This window comes from Carcharhinus amblyrhynchos, chromosome 9 (assembly GCF_965287045.1).
Source record: "Carcharhinus amblyrhynchos chromosome 9, sCarAmb.v2.hapA, whole genome shotgun sequence".
NCBI classification, from domain to species: Eukaryota; Metazoa; Chordata; class Chondrichthyes; order Carcharhiniformes; family Carcharhinidae; genus Carcharhinus; species Carcharhinus amblyrhynchos.
The window spans coordinates 48,853,917-48,872,394 of record NC_137332.1 but is presented as its reverse complement, the minus strand read 5'-3'; the positions used below and the strand labels follow the sequence as shown (position 1 = coordinate 48,872,394).

At 41.2% G+C, this 18,478-nt stretch overlaps 1 protein-coding gene across 1 annotated transcript in view; it reads right to left on the bottom strand.

The window, feature by feature from the left end:
• Positions 1–2,223: 2,223 nt before the first annotated feature.
• wls (Wnt ligand secretion mediator) overlaps positions 2,224–18,478 on the bottom strand; it is a 51,543-nt gene continuing 35,288 nt past the window's right edge. Inside the window, exons 10-12 of the mRNA XM_080195575.1 lie at positions 12,605–12,688; positions 6,060–6,216; positions 2,224–4,264 (exon numbers count right to left, since the gene is read on the bottom strand). Of these exons, the coding sequence (XP_080051701.1) occupies positions 4,155–4,264; positions 6,060–6,216; positions 12,605–12,688 (351 nt within the window). The 3' untranslated portion in view covers positions 2,224–4,154. The remainder of the gene's footprint in view (positions 4,265–6,059; positions 6,217–12,604; positions 12,689–18,478) is intronic.

The following is an 18,478-nucleotide window of genomic DNA, read 5'->3' as shown; positions in this document are numbered from 1 at the left end:
CCACATATTTTGACATAGAATGAAACTGTAGTTGTTGGATTTCGAGGCGCATGTTTGTAATATATACAACTCTGCAAATAAAAGCTTAAAAAATGTGCAAAGGTTCAGCTCCACACTAGCCTTCACCACCTGGCTTTCTGAGATATAATAGCTGTCTGAGGGTGATGGGGATAGAGGAGATTACAATAATCGGGAGGTGTAAAGTTATGGAGGGATTTAAAACAAGAAAGAGAATTTAAAAATTGCGGCATTGCATAACTGTGAGCCAGTGTAGGCCATCAAACAGCTGATTGGGACTTGGTGCAAAGAGACAAGGACAACAGTTTTGGATGACCTCAAGTTTACAGAGAATGGAATGTGAGACAGCAGCCAGGAGTGTGTTGAATTAGTCATGTTTGGAGGTAACAAAAGTATGAATTAACATTTCAGCAACAACTGAACTGAGAGGTCAGTTGCTATTACAGAGGTGTATTTTGACAGTCTCGATGAGGGTGGAGACATTGGATGAAAAGCTCCTCAGGGCCAAATAGGACACCAACGTTGCGAACAATCTGATTCAGCTGCTGACAGTTACCTGGGAGAGGGACGGCATCTGCAGTTAGGGAATGGAGTTTGTATTGGGAACATCAGACAAATGATTTTTCCAATATTTATTTTGGAGGCAAGTTCTGCTCATCGAACTAGATGGTGGATATCAGTCTAATAATTTAGCAATAGTGGAGGAGTGAGAACTGGTGGCGAGGCAGAGCTGCATATTGTCAGCATCCAAGGGACAGCATGTGGATGAGCAATAGGAGGGAGCCAAGGATATATTATTCAGGACACCAGAAGTAACCGTGTGGTGCATGAGAACAGTTTATTAATGATGACTGTGGGTTCATTGATGCACTCTCTTTAGAAGAGTGGAAGGGAAACCTTTTCGTCTTCTGAATGAGGATCAGCAAGTTTGTGGTAGAGTACTATTAGGTCTGAAACAAAGTTGTGTGAAGGAAATCCCAGGTTTGCATTGATTCTGCCAATGTCAGCCAGAGCTGCAATAGATAACCACACTCAGATTCAGCATTCAACTCCCTCGGGCTAGAGGTTTGGAGGAAGGTCTGGGGAGGAAAAGGATTTTTTTAAATATAAAACACCAATTAATGTTACTGTTCCCCAATCAGTTTTCCAGTGATCCCTATTTGTATGTGCTCATGGGTGGATGGCTGGGGGAACTGAATCAGGCTCAACAGTGCTAAATAACCTGTCAGTGCCCAAGGAGTGATTTGTAGATCTACTCAGCCAGAAGAAACCATGGGCTGATCAGCTGCTGATTTGGAAAGATGAAAAGGATAGTTATGTAAAGCGGTTGGGATGTGTATTCAAATATGCAGATTAGGATACAATGATGGCATTAGGCACCCACTGCATATTTTAACTAGTCTAAGTAGAGAAGCCATTGTGACTTTCCTATTTGGTTGAAGTAATGAGAATAGAATCTAGGCCAATGAGTTCCAAACACATTTGTTTTATTTTACAAGGTGTTTGGTGCTCAGCTTGTCCCCTGCCCTCTTGAATTCCAGGCTTTCAACTTAAAATTGATTTTTTTTTAAGAAAAAGGCTTGGACTAACGAGAGAAATGACACATGGGTGAAGTTCTAGAGAATCATTTGCTCTTCAGCACTGCTGTGAAAAAGTGCACCTTCCAGAGTTAGTGAGATAGGTTTTCAACTGGTCTCCTGGGTACAAAACTGGCATTGTAGATTAATTGACTGTTACAGGAGCTATCTAATCTCAAGGGAAATCATTATCTGGCCATCCTGAGCAACAAATTACAAACATATAAATGAGTAGTAGGACATTTGATGCCATGAGACTGCTCTGCCACTCTAAGATCTGATTGCGGCCTCAATCCAACTTACTACCTACACCCTGTGCCCTTAGATTGTTGATTGACAAGGGTGTCAGTATCATTCAGCCGTAAAAAAAATTCAATGACTCTGCTTCCACTGACTCATTACTCTCAAAACAATTTTTCCTCACCTTCAACTTAAATAGACGACTCCTTTATTTGTAAACTGTATTCCCTAATTCTAGTTCCTCCCACAGGTGGAAATACCCTCCACATCCAAGTTGAATATCTATCACAATACTTTTAAGTCATGGTGTTCTGACTGGTCTTTCCAGTTGACGCAATATTCTGGCAGTTTAGAAACAATTTGGTCAGTCACCGAGGCTGTACACAAATCACAGTGATACAAACTTTATTTAAAATTAGCATACAAGCAAACCTACTTCCAAGTTTTAAAAAAACCAATCACCTTCTTGCCACCTAAAGTATTAATTCTACATTATTATAATTATTAAATATCTATATGTCCAAAGAAGTGTAATTCTTACCTCAGTATTCGAGTCAAAGGACATGCCATATCCCTTTTGTTTTTAAATAAAAAGTGGCCAATGTAGTTTATTTTTCAGCTTTTACCGCTCAAGAAAGTGTTGTGCAATATATCCCTATAGCTAGACACATGTCTGATGCTTACATTAAATCAACAGGTTTATGTTTTGAATGTTTGACTAATGCCTTCACTTAATATTTGTTGATGTCAGGTCCTACTACACATCTATTCATTGACGCTAGATTTTTTTTTAAATCAACTAAATGTGAGACACCTTAAAAGCATTAGGCACGATTCTCCTGATCAATTTGATGATTAACAATACGGTGTGGGAAGGGACCATATAGATCTGGATGACCTTTTTTTCTCCCTTTAGTCTATCTCAGCTGTAGTAGCAGCTTCCATGTCATAACTGGCCTTGGGTGGCCTGGACAAGGTGGGGGAAAACTTAAAAAAAAAATCAGCCATAATCATCGATGTGTCCCTGATCAGTATCCAATGACATTTGCTAGAAAGCAGATGTTTAAATCAACATGATCAGGTCCAATTGTTGTGTCCTTGTCCTATGTTAAATTGTCAGCCAACACTCAATAGAAATTGTGGAGATTGCTGACCGAGAGAGATGATAGACCCCAGCATCTTCAGTAGAGAAAATGTGATAAGAACACAGCACACTTTTTGATAAAATTCTTAATTACTTTTTTTTGTAGAGGGGGATTCATATCCCACCAATGCCTTGGAATGGAGGCCCAGTACTTTCCCAAAAGTAATATGTTTCTTATGATCATATGGCTTTAAAGAGATTTTTTACTTGCTTTAAGTATTGGAATAACCATGCCATCTATAATCATTTCTTTAATACCTTTTGCTGGACAGCAAGAGAATTGCACAGAACACTGACAACATCTCACTGCTGTAGATGGAAGTCCACACATAACACTAGTACCAGGTTGCCAATAGGAGAAGAGTGCCACATGCAGGGGTTCAGGCTACAGTATGAGCACTACTGGTTTACAGTCAGCAATCTGTTTGTATATAGCATGACCCATCATCTGCATATATTAGCAAGAGTTTCAACAAATTAAGCAATGCATTCAACCTTTTTCAAGAGGAATGCATATTTAAAACCACCTAAAAATGTGTATGCAGATAATCTAAGTTTAAAAATGTTTTTACAGTGTACATTATAAAAAAGAGTGTACTAACAGTAATGTTCATGTCCATCAGGAATTCCAACTGCACGAATGCCCTTCTTTACACGATGTGAATCTAAATCCATTACCTCTAAGCAATTTACTGGATATAAAGCACTTTGGGCAGAGGACATCACAAGGCGCTGTTAAATACAAGTTCTTTCTTTTCCCTCTTGCACACTCACTTAGGACCAATCCCATGAGCCTTGGAGGTGGCTGCCTACACAAAGTTGCAATGCTACGATACTTCATATACTTACAGAAAGTAATGTTCAGTGAGATATAAACTACAGTGATGGTAATTTGCTTTGACAAATCAACGTGCACTTGAATGCTTTCGAAAATGGAAATAATCCTATTTCACAAAAGGCAGTTCTGGAATCTTCCACAGGCATTACAAGTTGTGGTAAAATTTTTGGAAGCAGGAGTCCCATCTCACCAGCAACAGAAACTCCAACAGGCACGACCCCATCACATGTCAGTCTGTATACAATTGAGCACAGATTTATACAGTTTTCCCATTTCACAGGGGAATCCTCATTTGACTTGTGCTGCTGGTATGGTTTCTCCCAATTCCTTCCAATGGTTACTCTTGTGCTTCCTTGCCAGCCAATCTGTAAATTTCAGTTGGTCCATCAGCGTGGGTGATAGTGGTAGTCAACTGCAGTTCCTCACCACTGTTTATTCCAAGGTCGCCTAGGAAACACACAAAACCAGAACAGTATGAGGTCACCACAGAAAGATTTTGTTTACCTCCTTTAATTTCACTCCTTGTGAGGCAGTGTGATCGGCGCACAAATTGTCCCTGCTGTCTAACTGAGGTGAACTTTATGATGTCATATTGTAGAATTGTGATGGTGTTTATTTGATTCATGAGGAAGGGATGTGACCTTAATTACATTCCGAAAAGGCGCTTGTACATTTGATTGAGCACCTTTATTCACTATATTTGAGAGCTGACAGTAATAGCTTTGAAAATCCCCAAAAATCTGGAAAAGGGGTAGGCCTGCTCGAAAACTTCAACAAAATGACAGCTACGTGGAAATGTTTAATGGGTTAGTGAGAAAATAAATATGTTTATGACATGATCCTCATTTTTAAATTTTCGGTTATATGGGAGGGGGATGCTGAGGGTTAAAAGATAATGGTTGAAAGGATTTACAAAAATAAACTTGATTTTTGACTGCTAGTTTTTGTAGTTCTCTGGTACTTGGTAATGATGGATCCTGGTTGTTAATTTGTGATTTGCTGCTTTTCTAAAAGAGATCCTAGAGACGTGGGGGTTTCTGGAAAGGCCAGCTTTTTATTATTCTTCTCTAGTTTCCCAGTAGCTTCTCCAAGGTGGTGGTGGCATGCAATCCTCTAACTGCTGTAGTATATAACAGATGGATACAGGATGCAATTAGTGGAATACTAGGTTACTTCAGAGTCAATTAAAAGTCAGCCACTTTGGCGTGGGACTGATTGCTTCCATAAAAAGATATGAACAAACCAATTCGATCTTTATGACAATCTATTTTATGAATGACATTTCAGCAAGAAGCAAATATGATAGTATGCATCTGTGACATGTTTACACTTTCACATTTGACAGTCATGCACTTAGATGCCTGACTGATGTGGCACAGTGGCACACTGGTTAGCACTGCTGCCTCACAGCAGCAGGGCTGGGTTCAATTCCCAGCTTGGGTCACTGTGCGTGTGGAGTTTGCACTCTCCCTGTGTCTGCATGGGTTTCCTTCAGGTGTTCCAGTTTCCTCCCACAGTCTGAAAGACGTGCTGGTTAGGTGCATTGGCCAAGCTAAATTCTTTCTCAGTGTACCCAAACAGGCGTCTGAGTCTGGTGACTAAGGGATTTTCACAATAACTTCATCGCAGTGTTAATGCAAGTCTATTTGTGATAATAATAATCAAACTTGAAAATATTAGAAGGTATCTCCTTTATGAAAAAGAACAGTGACACAAATCATCAAACTGGAGCTGCATAAGGCACATTTAAAATGAGGACGGGCATCAGCACAGCCCCTGCCCCTCGCCAAGGATGGGCTTCACCCATCAGGAGCTGGAGCAATCTGGAATTACACCAGCTCCTGATTGGTGTAAGTCCAGACTGCCTCCACCCCTTGCTGAGGGCAGGCGTCAGCCCAGCCCCTTACAAGTTTAGTGTTTGTTTTCATTTGTTGCCCTATTATAGCAAAAAAAAAAATCAGTTCCCCATTTTAAAATGAACACAAAAAAATGCAGTAATGGAGCACAATTACAGTATCCGCATCATCTTCACTTCAGCATAGAAAGGTGATATTTTCCTGTCTGGTCAATACCAGATCATAATAAATCTACCAAATCAGCCATTCAAGTGTACAGTTGAATATACAGTTACATAAACCAAAGGACAAGCTAAAGATCCCACTCCCTCTCAGCATCATATTCCTGAGAAACAAAGCTCTCAGACATTCAGCTATTCATTTAATTTACTAAACGAGATACCTACCGTTTGACTGATCAGCATCACTGTAACACTTGTGGGATGGAGCATACAGAAACATGATGGCGAAGACGTAGAGGTTCCACATGCCGTAAATGCCAGTGAAGAATGCACTGTTTACCTGCACAATGTATTCGCCCCACTTCCAGGGTCCCTCATTTACCTGAAGAGGCAACATCAGAATTTGAAATTGATATTTGTCGGAGCAGAAGAGAAAGTACAAATACTGGAAATTTTAAAATAAGAATCGAACAGTCAAATGTATCTGAAACTGTTACTTCTGTCCAAAGTGGTCGACCAAAGATTTGTAGGTTAGGCTAATTGGCTATATTAAATTGCACCTTAGATTAGCCATGGGATAGGGCGGGGTGATGTGTCCTGGTCATTTCAAAATATATCTTCTCCTGAAGGTACAGATTTGTACTAGAATATAGTTTTGCTGTAAATCAAAAGAACATATTGGAGAAGTTGACAAGCTAAATGGAGGACAAAAGCATCAAGACCAAGCTGGACTGAAGTCCCCAATTTCCTAGTTTTAATTTCTATAAAATTCTATGTTTTTGCCGTTGTCCATGCACTAGTATTTGCTGGTTGTTTAAATCAGAAGTTATTTATCACGACTAAATCAAATCTTGTTCTTCTGTTCACACACAGATCTCCCAGCAGGGATCACTGTGCAGACCATCTGAAGTGAGAATACTTGTTGAATTTCTTTGTCCTCTCTACTTGAGGAATACTGAGGCCAATTATAGCATGCCCATGGGTACCCTGCCCGAGATTCACTTACTTATTGCAGACTGGGGAAACTGACAGAAGCAGATATACAAATGCTTCACAAAGCTCTGTAAATTTGAAGATCAGTTAGATATCTCCAGGATAGGAATGAACTAAAAGTCATTCTTTGTAAAAGATTAACGTAACGGGTACTAGAGTCAATTACCAACTTTGACCCAAGACATAGCATCGCAACTGATCTAAAACAATCATTCTTTTGCAGTGCTCTTTGTACTGAATTCACCAAATCATTTCCCCAAACTTCTTTGTCACGTGGCCCTCAGTCAGAAATCAAGGCCAGAGAGAAACGCATGGAATGGCAGGGGCAAACGCAGCTAGTTGTTTTAACCCAACCAATTAAACGATTTCCCCTGATGTATAGAATGATTCAGGAACTAGAAAGAACATTGGTATCACGCTCTCTTTATACTATTGCACTGCTGTCTAAAGTAATCCTAACTTGCTGACAGTGCTGAAATAACAATGTGCTTCAGAAGAAATGGGAGCAGGAACAGGCATATTGTATTTTGTCCACTGTTTGATAAAATCATTGCTTGTTTTTGTGAACTCTAGCTTCCCACCTTGATACTATACTGAGGACTTCCAGTAATGCCTAAAGTGTCTCTCTTGGTCTTGGCATTCATCAACTGAGCATCTATAATTTTCACAACCAAAGATTCACAACCCGTTGAGTGAAGAAGTTTCTTCTCCTTTCAGTCCTAAATGGTTGACTCCTTATCGTGAGACTATGACCTGAATTTTAGACTCTTCAGTCGGGGAAAACAAACAAACAAACAGTCTTAGAATCTATCCAATCAAGAATTTAAATGAAATCACTTCTTATTCTCCTAAAATTCTACTCAATCTTTCCTCTTTGGACAGCCATCTCATTCTAGGAATCAAACTAGTGAACCTTTGTTACACCTCTTAGCTTTATCTAGCCAGCAAACGTAGATATACTTACTACATTTAAAAAAAAATGGAGAACCAACTCAAAATAGTGTTTTTCTAGGCTCTCTAAATAGAGCACAACTTGTGCTTGCTCTTGACATTTTCTAGGATTTGTCTGGCAACAAAGACTATATCAGCAGATTCCTCAGCCACACTATCACTGGGAAAAGTTCCTCAGCCACACATAAAGGGTGATTCAGAGAATGAGTGTCAAAATTTTACCTGCCGTGAATAAGAGGTAGTTTCTACAGCATGACTTATATTGAAAATATAGTTACAATTATTGTACTCCTGAAGGGGGAATTGCTTCTCCTCAATCTCATAGGACAACTACATGGAGTCTTGATGTGAACAAAATGTCCACTGCCTTTGAAGACCTTGGCTGGAATACCATCAGGTGTGCAGGCTTTTATTGTTTTCCATCTGTTTGATTGCTTGTTGCAGTTCTCCCATTGATGGGGATTCACTCAGAGATTTGAGAATAGCCTGGAGAACAACCACTGCCAATGTGGACTCATGCTGAGTCATTAAAAATGTTCTTTCCAGTATTGATGAATGGCATTGTCACCCTTAACGAAATACCATTCTATGAAAGGAGGGAATTTTGTCCATTTGATTCCAGTAGCTTTGCACGTCATGATCAACATATGAGATGTTGCAAACGCTCTTCCCAGTGCATGTCCTTTATCCTCTGGAATTGTCAGTGTACGTTAGCCTTGAGCTGTTGAAATATGCAGTCCCTTTGTGATCTTTAGTTATTCTGTCAGGCAAAGAAGGCTACTCATTTTTGTTCCAGGTGGTCACATATTTCAGCATAGTTTTCATCAAATCAGCCCTGGTGCTGGCAATGCTGGAACCCAACGGTCTTGACACAAGAGTCCAGTGCAGATGACTTTATTTGATACTATTGTTCTGGAATGGAGTTGGATTGGTGAAGATTTTCCAGGAGTTGCATTTGGGATTCTTTCAGCCAGTTTTAGGACCAAGAACTTGATCTTCTTTCTACTGGACTTTTGGTGTCGCAACTACTTTGTGCTAGGTAGATATTTATCACTGATCAAACAAGTCAATGATCTATCGAACAGGCATGAGTCCCCTGAATGGATTGAGGGATGTAGACAGCACTTGATCTTCAGTCCAAAAAAATCTATACCAAGGAGGAAAGTGGAATTGAAGCTGAAGATTAACTGTCATCATAACAAATTGCAGAGCAGGCTCAATGGGCCATATGGTGTACAATGCCATGATCTAGGATGCCATAATGTGCTTTTGTATTTGCCCCTCTAGCAGGTGTTTGTTATAGCGAAGCTATGCTGAGCACCTAGAAACACAGAAAAGAGTTGGCCTTCGAGCCTGCTCTATCATGGCTGATTATCCAACTCCAACCTGTTCCTATTCCCCCCTCCTCCCACCCCTATAGCCACCTGCTGGCAAAGAATGCCATTTGCATTGGCTTTTCCTGCTCAGGCTTCTGATTCCACTCCAGTGGTCAGTCAGTTCCTATCCTAAAGTTCCCAAGAAGATTGAGATTTTCTTCTTTAGCGATGTCATTGAGAACTTTATTAAGGTTGGAACAAAACATTCCTCAACATCAGTGGGCGCTGTCAGGGCAGCAAAGAGAAGGAAGGCAGCCCGTGGATCCCAGAGACAGGCAAGTCCAAGGTATTTGGGCCGGGGAAGGCATCCCTAACCTGCAATGGCCAGTACCAATCAAAAACCTTGAATCCCCTTTCCCTCCCAAAGAGTATGTTTTAAAAAAAAAATCAAGCTGCTCAGTTGCCCACACTAAACATTTTATAGTGTGAGCAACATATTATCATGGCAAATTTGCCTGGCAATAAGCCTAATTGACCCTTTATTACCTATTTAAATAAGGCAGGCAGGCTGCTGATTTCAGAGCTTGTCCACCCCCCTGTAACATGGGGGTGAGATTATGGTGGGGTAGATACATGCCCTGCTGGGTGTGTTTTTGGCAGAGGCAACACAGAGGGTGCGCAAGATGCAGCCCATCTCTTTTTTTAAACCTGTTCTTCTGTTGAGGAGTTTTGGACTGGCACTTCCTCCTGAAATTGTCACCATGGGTAGCCCTATCAAAAGCAAGGGCCCATGCTGTCACTGCTCAAGGGATCATCTGAATGCACAAACCTCTCCACCACATCAAAGTAGCAATCGACAAAGGAGCAAATAAAGCACAACTGAGCCACCCAAATGTATGGATTAGATTGCTTGGGTTAATAGACTTATGACTTAGTTTCAAACCCTTTGTTCAATAAAAACATACAACTTGGATATTCATGAGCTGTAACCGATTCTTCCCAAACAGACATACATGGTATACTTTGATGCAGGAAGGCACAAATAGATTTATGGGATGACATGTGTCAGTTCCATTTTTATTACATAAGATTCCAGAATTTTCACTGATGTTTTTGCGGTTCGATGCTTGTACCCACTTTCCATGACAACAGAAAATTAGTAGCTTTGACTGTTTTTATACAACTTGAATAAATGCAGCAAACAGAAGAAATTTGCATCAAAATAGCTGTTCTCGTCATAGTCAGAGCTGACATTTAACAAGTGGGTAGATATCTGTCTTTTCCAGAAATGCAACAGAACTGATTCAACTCATTATGGGAATGCAAACATACTGAACAGTGAACGATGTGGATTGCCTTCAATTAGATTTAGTGTTAGCTGCTCTCCAGATAATTAATGCACTGACGTATTGAAGCATGTCTTCAGCTTCTCCTGTCAAAGTAAGCACTCTTCTGTACTGAGTCAATCTTCGGGTTTGGAAAACAATAGACTAAGGCCACAATACTTTTTCTAAGTTCCCTTGCAGAAGGCAGTCAGTGTGGAGCAACCCACAATGGGGTCAAACAAAAGTGAATGCAAATTGCAGATGAGTAGTCGAAAGCTGTCAATTGTGGAGCCTTCTCTTCCAGTGAGTTGTTTAATTGTCCACCACCATTCTCAGCTGGATGTGGCAGGACTGCAGAGTTTAGATATGATCCATTGGTTGAAGAATGACTTCATGCTATCTAACTACTTACTGTCTATGTTGTTTGGCACGCAAGTCATCCTGTGTTGTAGCTTCACCAATGACGCCTCATTATTAGGTATGCTTTATGTTGCTCCTGACATGCCCTCTTGCACTCTAAAATAACCATGAAGCCAGAGGGCCAACCCTGATTTAAAGAGTAGTAGGAGATATACTGAGACATGGGATCCATATGCAAGTACAATTGTGCTAATGGTCCACAGCAAATCATGAGTGCTCAGTCTTGAGCTACTAGATTGTTTGAAGTCTATTCCATTTAGCACAGTGGTAGTGCCACACAACATGGAGGGAATCCTCAATGTGAGCTTTGACTTTGTCTCCGCAAAGATTGGATGGTGGTCATTGTTACTGATACTAATCATAGACAGATGCATCTGTGGCAAAAAAGTATTTTGAACATCTTTTGTGTTAAAGTTATATAGGTAACAGAGTGACAGATACAGAAAACACTAAAAAAAGTTAATGAATATAACTATCAGAGCACAAATCTAGTATTAAGTTTGGCTGAAACCACAGAGGGAGACCATTAGGCCTATCTGGTTTATGCTGGCTTTTTACAATAGCAGTAAAAAAACCAAATGTACTCTCCTGCCTGCAATATCCTTGCTTTAATTCTTCATGTTTCCCTTAATTCCTCAACAAATGCAATGGTCTCGGTGGCAAGGAAATGTTATGTTACAACAAAGATAAAAGGTATTGCTCCATGAATCTTCATTCTCCATGACAACATTAAATTGGTGAACGTTTATCACCAAATCCCTCACTAGACGAAATAGTTTTCCCATGCTCACCCTCAAAATTTTAATCCCGCTTCAAATTTTAAAAAAAATCTTATTAAAATCTACCCATAACATTCGCTACTCCGTTGGAAATAATCAAGTATTTCTTACTATAACTACAATTCTTTACCCCTGGTAAAATCCTGTAGAGAGCTGAGAGAATTAAGTTACTGAGCTCCTGCCACTTTCCAAATAGGATTCATCCAGTTTAGCTTTTACTGTCATCATCATACACAGACTAACCTCGAAACTGGCAAAAGCTGAAGCACAGAAACCCCCGCTCCCTCAGACCCTAACCTCACTTCTTTCTTCCAACAATTGTTTGGGGGGGGGGGGGGGGAAGGAATGTGTGGTAGGCCTCCTACAATTGGGGAAGTGGAAAGAGGGCAAAAGGAAACCAAACGTTTGCTGATTAGGTCAGGAGATGTACTGCTGTTTCATGAAGATGAACACCTTTTCTAAAAAAGGACATAGCGTGGGATCATCCAGTTGCACCGATGGCAATCTCCACCACGACAGGCACTCTGTCAGAGGATGGGAACAACCCATTGACAGTGGTGGGACCAGAAGATCCTGCCACCAGAGGTAGACCACCTCCACCACCGCAAAATGCGGGAGGTGCAGAAAATCCTCTCCAAACTTAAGCGAGCCTGCCTGAGCCCCATCTGATCATTTATCTGGCTTCAGGTAGCTTTAGTGGGAAAGCCAATTAGGCCTAGTGTTAAAAATTGAAGATCAGGCCTGATAATATAATCAGAATCCAACCTGCATCGTAAAAGGAGGGCCATGTCACTTAATGAGTGCACTGGCTGTCTGAGGTTTAGTACTGCAGTCAATCAGATCTGGTGTGGAAGGATGGTTGCTTTCATTCCTCAAACAGTTTCCCCATCTGCTTTCTTCAAGTCAGTCAGTATGCCCATTGCTTAACATTTAGAACAGAGTTAGAACAGCTAATAAATCCATTAGCATTATGGATTGTTGCTTACCTGACTTATAATGAAGAATACAATAGTCATGGCAGCACATGTCAGTGTGACAAGCATCAGGAACTTGAATCGAAAGATCAGTCCCTAAAAAAGAAGTTACATTAAATCAACAAAATCTCCAGTCATCATAAACTGATAATATGTTAACTACGTTTGTAAACTGTTCTCTCACTGCCAATAGTTTTCTCTATCTGGTTCAGAATTACAATAGTCACCCTTACCGCTCCAAAATCCCATTCTCAGCCTGCTTCCAACCTTTCTTTCCTCTCTAAAGCCCTTGTGTATGATTTCTCAAAGCTACGTCCATTATGTTTTGCAACTTTGTGTTTGAACTCTCCCATCAGGTTTCTACTCTTCCACTGCACTAAAACCATGCTAATTAAAGTTACAAATGAGTTCTTTGTAATGATAATCATCTTTTTTTTTGGCACATCCTCTCTTCAGCCTTCAGAGTTAAACACAGCACCCTGCTCCAATGCCTTGTCCCTCATTCTCCAGCTCAGTGGGCTACATTTGGTTTTTGTCTAATAAATTCAAAGCATCTCTAGAAATAACTTCTTGTCCCACCGTTGCATTGTTACATCCAGTCACGCAAGAATCCATTCCAGATCTACCGTCTTACCATAGCAACATCAACAATAGACATGAGACAACTGTACACTCTTGACATTCACATCTCTCAACCCTTTTGCTGCTTGGTTCAATTCCGTTCCTCTTACTAAACAACTGGAAAATCATAGCTATATACTTTTCATCCCCATCACAAAAGTCAATTTCCTGGTTCCAACTATTGGTCATTGAAACCTCGACCTGACTTTCAAACAACATCCTCCTCAAAGACAACTTACATTTCAAAAATTCTGCCCGTCTACCTCAATCGATCTGTCTCTGAAACCTTACTCATGCTATTGTCACCTCAAGATTCAATCAAAGCCCTTATCCCATCCTCCAATTTTCACAATTGGAATCTTGACTAATGTTCCTGCCCATATCCTATCCAGTGCCAAACACAGCTTGCCCATCACACCAGGTCTTGGGTAGCCAACTCAAAGTTTTGCTTACAGCTCCCATCCTGCAACTTAAAACATTCATCTCCTAGTTATTAGATTCTAGTCATTAACCCCACTTTTCACATAACTATTGGTATCCTCCAGCTGACATGGGGCCAATGGTCTGGAATTAACTCCTTAGTAATCTACAGATCCAGGCCAATGCTCTGCAGACATGGATTCAAATCCCACCATGGCAGCTGGCTGAATTTGAATAAAATTAACAAAATTATCTGGAAGCAAAAGCTGCTCTTGGTGGTAATAATGACTTTGAAACCATTGTTGATGGTTGTAAAAAATCCAATTGGTTCACTAATATTCTTTAGGGAAGGAAATCTGCCATCCTTACCTGGTCTGGTCTACATATTGACTCTTAACTGCCCTCTGAAATGGCACAGCAAGCCACTCAGTTGAGGGCAATTAGGGATAACTATGTGTCAGCAATGCCCATATCATATCAAAATGCTTTAAGGCATTCCTGGCTAGATCACTGTAAAGTTTCATCATCACTTCCTGACATGTACTGCTTTGCCTACATGACCATCTGCTGACTTCGTGGATGGTTATGTCGCATTGACCGGACACTTCAAGCATTGGTTCCTAGATTTTTAAAAATTTCATCCATAGCTGTGTCAACACAATGGATGAAGGCAATGTGTCGGTTGCTTTTCCTTCCACATCTATCTCTGGGGCACAAGTAGCTTTGCAGATAATCAATGGAATGGAATTTTGGACAGGACGTAATGGACAGCCAATGTGATGCTGCTCAAAACGTGTATACATCTTTAATCTATCCTCATCTGCAAGCTAGGTGGCGCTGTCTTTCCTGTGTCACCCAAGGGCTGTATGAAAAAACAAGCAAGTCACTCAGGGCAACACTATCTCTGGTCTAGATTCCTTCCCACTGATGGTTCTTGCTGCACCCCTCCACCACAAATTATTCTGTCTCTCCCATTTGACTCTGCTCTTAACATTTGTTGGGTACCTTTCCAATTAAGATTTTCATAATGTTTCTGCTCCATTTAAAATGCAAAGTGAGCTCGTTCAGATCCGCTTGCTGATTGTACAATATGGGCACATGGCCCCTTTAAATTTGAAGAGAGACTGAATAGACTGGGTCTGTACTCAGAGTTTAGAAAGCTGAGGGGGGGGGAAATGGGGGAATCTTATAGAGACATGTAAGGTAATGAAGGGGATAGATAGGGTAGAGGTAGAGATTCTTCCCGCTTAGAAAAGGATAGAGGACACAGCCTCAAAATAAGGCAGGGCAGGGCGGGGCGGGGCGCAGTTTAGAACGGAGTTGAGGAGGAACTTCTTCACTCAAAGGGTGGTGAATCTCTGGAATTCTCTGCCCATTGAAGTGGTGGAGGCTGCCTCGCTAAATATATTTAAGTCACAGGTAGATAGGTTTCTGATAGACAAGGGAATTAAGGGTTATGGGGAGAAAGCGGGAAAGTGGAATGATCCACCAGATCAGCCATGATCTTATTGAATGGCGGGGCAGGCTCGAAGGGCTAGATGGCCTACTCCTGCTCCTATTTCTTATGTTCTTAAAGGGGCATTCCCTGAATGTGGTCATGTGGCCCCTTTAAAGGGACATTTGCTGAGAGCTGTGTGATAGGGTCAGATCATATGGAATGTCGAGATGAGAAGCTGAATCAGTCGAGTGTGAGGGTGCTATCCAGGGTCAGGGAGAATCCTCAGTTGGAGTCAGGAAGAGGTGTTGTACAGTCGCATAGTTCATTTTGTCTTACCCTTTTATTGTTGGCAATAAAACCTTTGTTACTTTGAGCCATATGGAATCATCCTTGATTTATTACATAAAGTTATGATTGGTGCCCTCATTCACCAGTGATGCCTTTCAAGTTATTATCTGCTGGCAAACTTCCCATTCGGATTTCCTCCTCCTCCTCCTCCCAGTTCACAGGAAGACTGCTCCCCTTCCACCCCCACCCCCCAGTGTAGACCAGTGTTAGTCATACATTCACCTCCCCCATTTTAAGCTGGTAATCTTTTTAATTCCTCAGTTCAATTGTAGAATTTTAGGGCACAATTTAATGCTCCTACAAGCAGGAAGTGCGGGAGGGTTTGAGGTGGGAACTCCACTGCCATCTCACTTCTGCCCGATTAATTCTGACGCAGGCAAGCTTGTGGGTGGTTCTCCCAACTGGAAACCCTTAAGAGGACAATTAATGCCTGATCCTCCTGCTAGAGAAAAACCACCATGCAGGGAGCTCAAAGTAAAGCCTGGTGGGTTTACTCCAGGCTTCTTGAGGCGAGGGGGGTCTCACTCAGACACAGCCTGTTGGAGGAACTCAGCATCGGGAAGAAACCCACCTGAGAGCAACTGTCCCTTCCTCCAAACTCTTCTCTTTCACACACACACACACACATGGCTTGGGTTGCTCATCAATTCTAGCTCTCTGGTAGATGCATTATGGGCAGCAGCTAACATTAATAATAGTACTGATGGGCAGAAGAGAACTCAAGAGTGGACACCAGGATTTCTATTCCCCCTCCGGTCCTAGAATCTGGAGATGGCCAGCTTAAGATCCTGGAGGGCAATTAATTCCAGACAGCCTTCCCCAGTGGAGGTAACATAGGTTCCCACAGGTTCCACGGCCAGCAAGACCCCATTACCACCACTGAACTGCTAAACACAGCAGGAAGCCATTCAGCCCATCATGTCCCTGCCAGCTCCCTGACCACAGCCACTCACCTAGTCCCACACCCAAGCTGTTTCCTTGTAGCCTTGCAAATTCCCTCTCCAAGTATCCAACTCACCTTTGAAGGCCTCAATCACACTTCAAACAGTGCATTCCAGATCCTAACCATCTGCTGCACAAAAAAAAAGGTTTTTCCTCATGTCACCATTGCTGTTTTCGCCAATATCTTAATGTACTCAGGTTTTCAATCCCCCACCAACAGAAAGCGTTTCCCCTATCCATTCTGTCCCGAGCTCTCACTGGCAGTATGTGTTACCCTGATCCATGGGTTCTGCTGATACTTTTCTTCCAACTTTGAGCACACTGCTTTCTCAAGCACACACCCTCAACACTCTCCATGTCACTATTGCCTGGTGCTGCTGTAAGCATTGAATGCTGCCATACATTCTCTCTCAATCCCTAATAACATTACATCAATGGTGAATGCAGTTTTAGTGCAGTGACCTAACCAAGTGTCCACAGTTCATAACAATACCAAGGTCATTCTAAAAGACTCAGAACCATTCCTCTGATTTATCCCAGTTGGATTCATTCCAGGATCTGGGAGAATATGATGAGAAATTCATTGCAAATAAACAGACAAGAATAAGAGAGCTGGCAATATGGCATTTGTCGGAGAGGGGATAAAGCAGCAAATGCATAGCTGTGGACTGGTTAACCCTCATCAATATGGGCAACTTTCCAGAAACCCATAGTAAAGGATTAAACTAACACCTAGAAAGATGATCTTTATTACATACATAGATTTAAAAAACTGACAAATTTAATAGTGTTCTTTGGGGAAAATAAGGAATACTGAGAAAGGAAATGCAATGGATCAGAATTTTTAAAAAAGGTGTTGGTAAGATAGCATGTATGAACTTGATAAGATTAGTACACAGGTGTTAAAAGGGAATGTGCCTTTCTCAAGATCAATTAGGGATGGGCAGCAAATACTGACCTTAGCTGCAAAACTCACACCTTATGAATAATTAAGGATATGAATGGGATGATGGTTAAATGGATAACAAAAAAAAAAAGAGGACCAGAGGAATATAATCAGTGATAACCCCAGTGACCAGTGTTAGAACCACCGCTAATAGATCTAAACTTGGGTATATAAATACAATATCAGTGTTTGCAACCAGAAGTATGGTTAACTGTAAAGAGAACTATAAATGATTTCAGGAGGATGTAGACAGATTTGTAAATTGGGTGGGTGTATGGCAAATGAAATTTAATAACGAATATAAAATGCACCTAGTTTGGGGGCGTTTAAGAGATCCGTGGATAGGTTTATGGATGAAAAGGGATTGGTTTAGGTTAGAGGGTCATTGTTTTTTAACTGGTCGGCGCAACATCGTGGGCCGAAGGGCCTGTTCTGCGCTGTAATGTTCTATGTTCTATAAACATTACATACATGCTAAGACTGAAAGGAGTACAAGAGCAACTTTGAGTTTCAGATACAGAAGAAAACTATAAGTTGGAGGTTTAACAATGCTTATGGGATCAGAAAGGCAAATAAAACAGCAAAACCAAACAATACAAAATTTATTTGTGTCACAAGTAGGCTTACAATAACACTGCAATGAAGTTACTCCCCTAGTCACACTCTGGCGCCTGTTCAGGTACACAGAGGGAGAATTTAACATAGCCAATGCACCTAACCAGCACGTCTTTCAGTCTGTGGGAGGAGACCCACAGAGAAAGCCTGACAGACTGTGACCCAAGCTGGGAATCAAACACGGGTCCCTGGAGCTGTGAAGCAGCAGTGCAAACCACTGTGCCTCTCAGTAAATGATCAGATGTTACTGCACTATGGCATAAGTTGTGTCTAAGTTACATTTATACAGATTCACTCAGTAAGCATTCAAATTTCGCAACAACTTAAGACTTGGATCGATCTATTAACATGAAGTGTCCCAAGCAGTTTCACAGGAATATAAGGGCATACCGGGTTAGATGATCCAAAGTCTTGGTCAAAGAGGTTGGCTCTAAGGAGAATCTCCAAGGAGGAAAGTGAAGCGGAAAGGTTAGTTCACCTATTGTTAGAATATGGTCTCCAGTTTTGGACATCCTACTTTAGATGCAGAACAGATTAGCTAAGATACCAGTGGTGA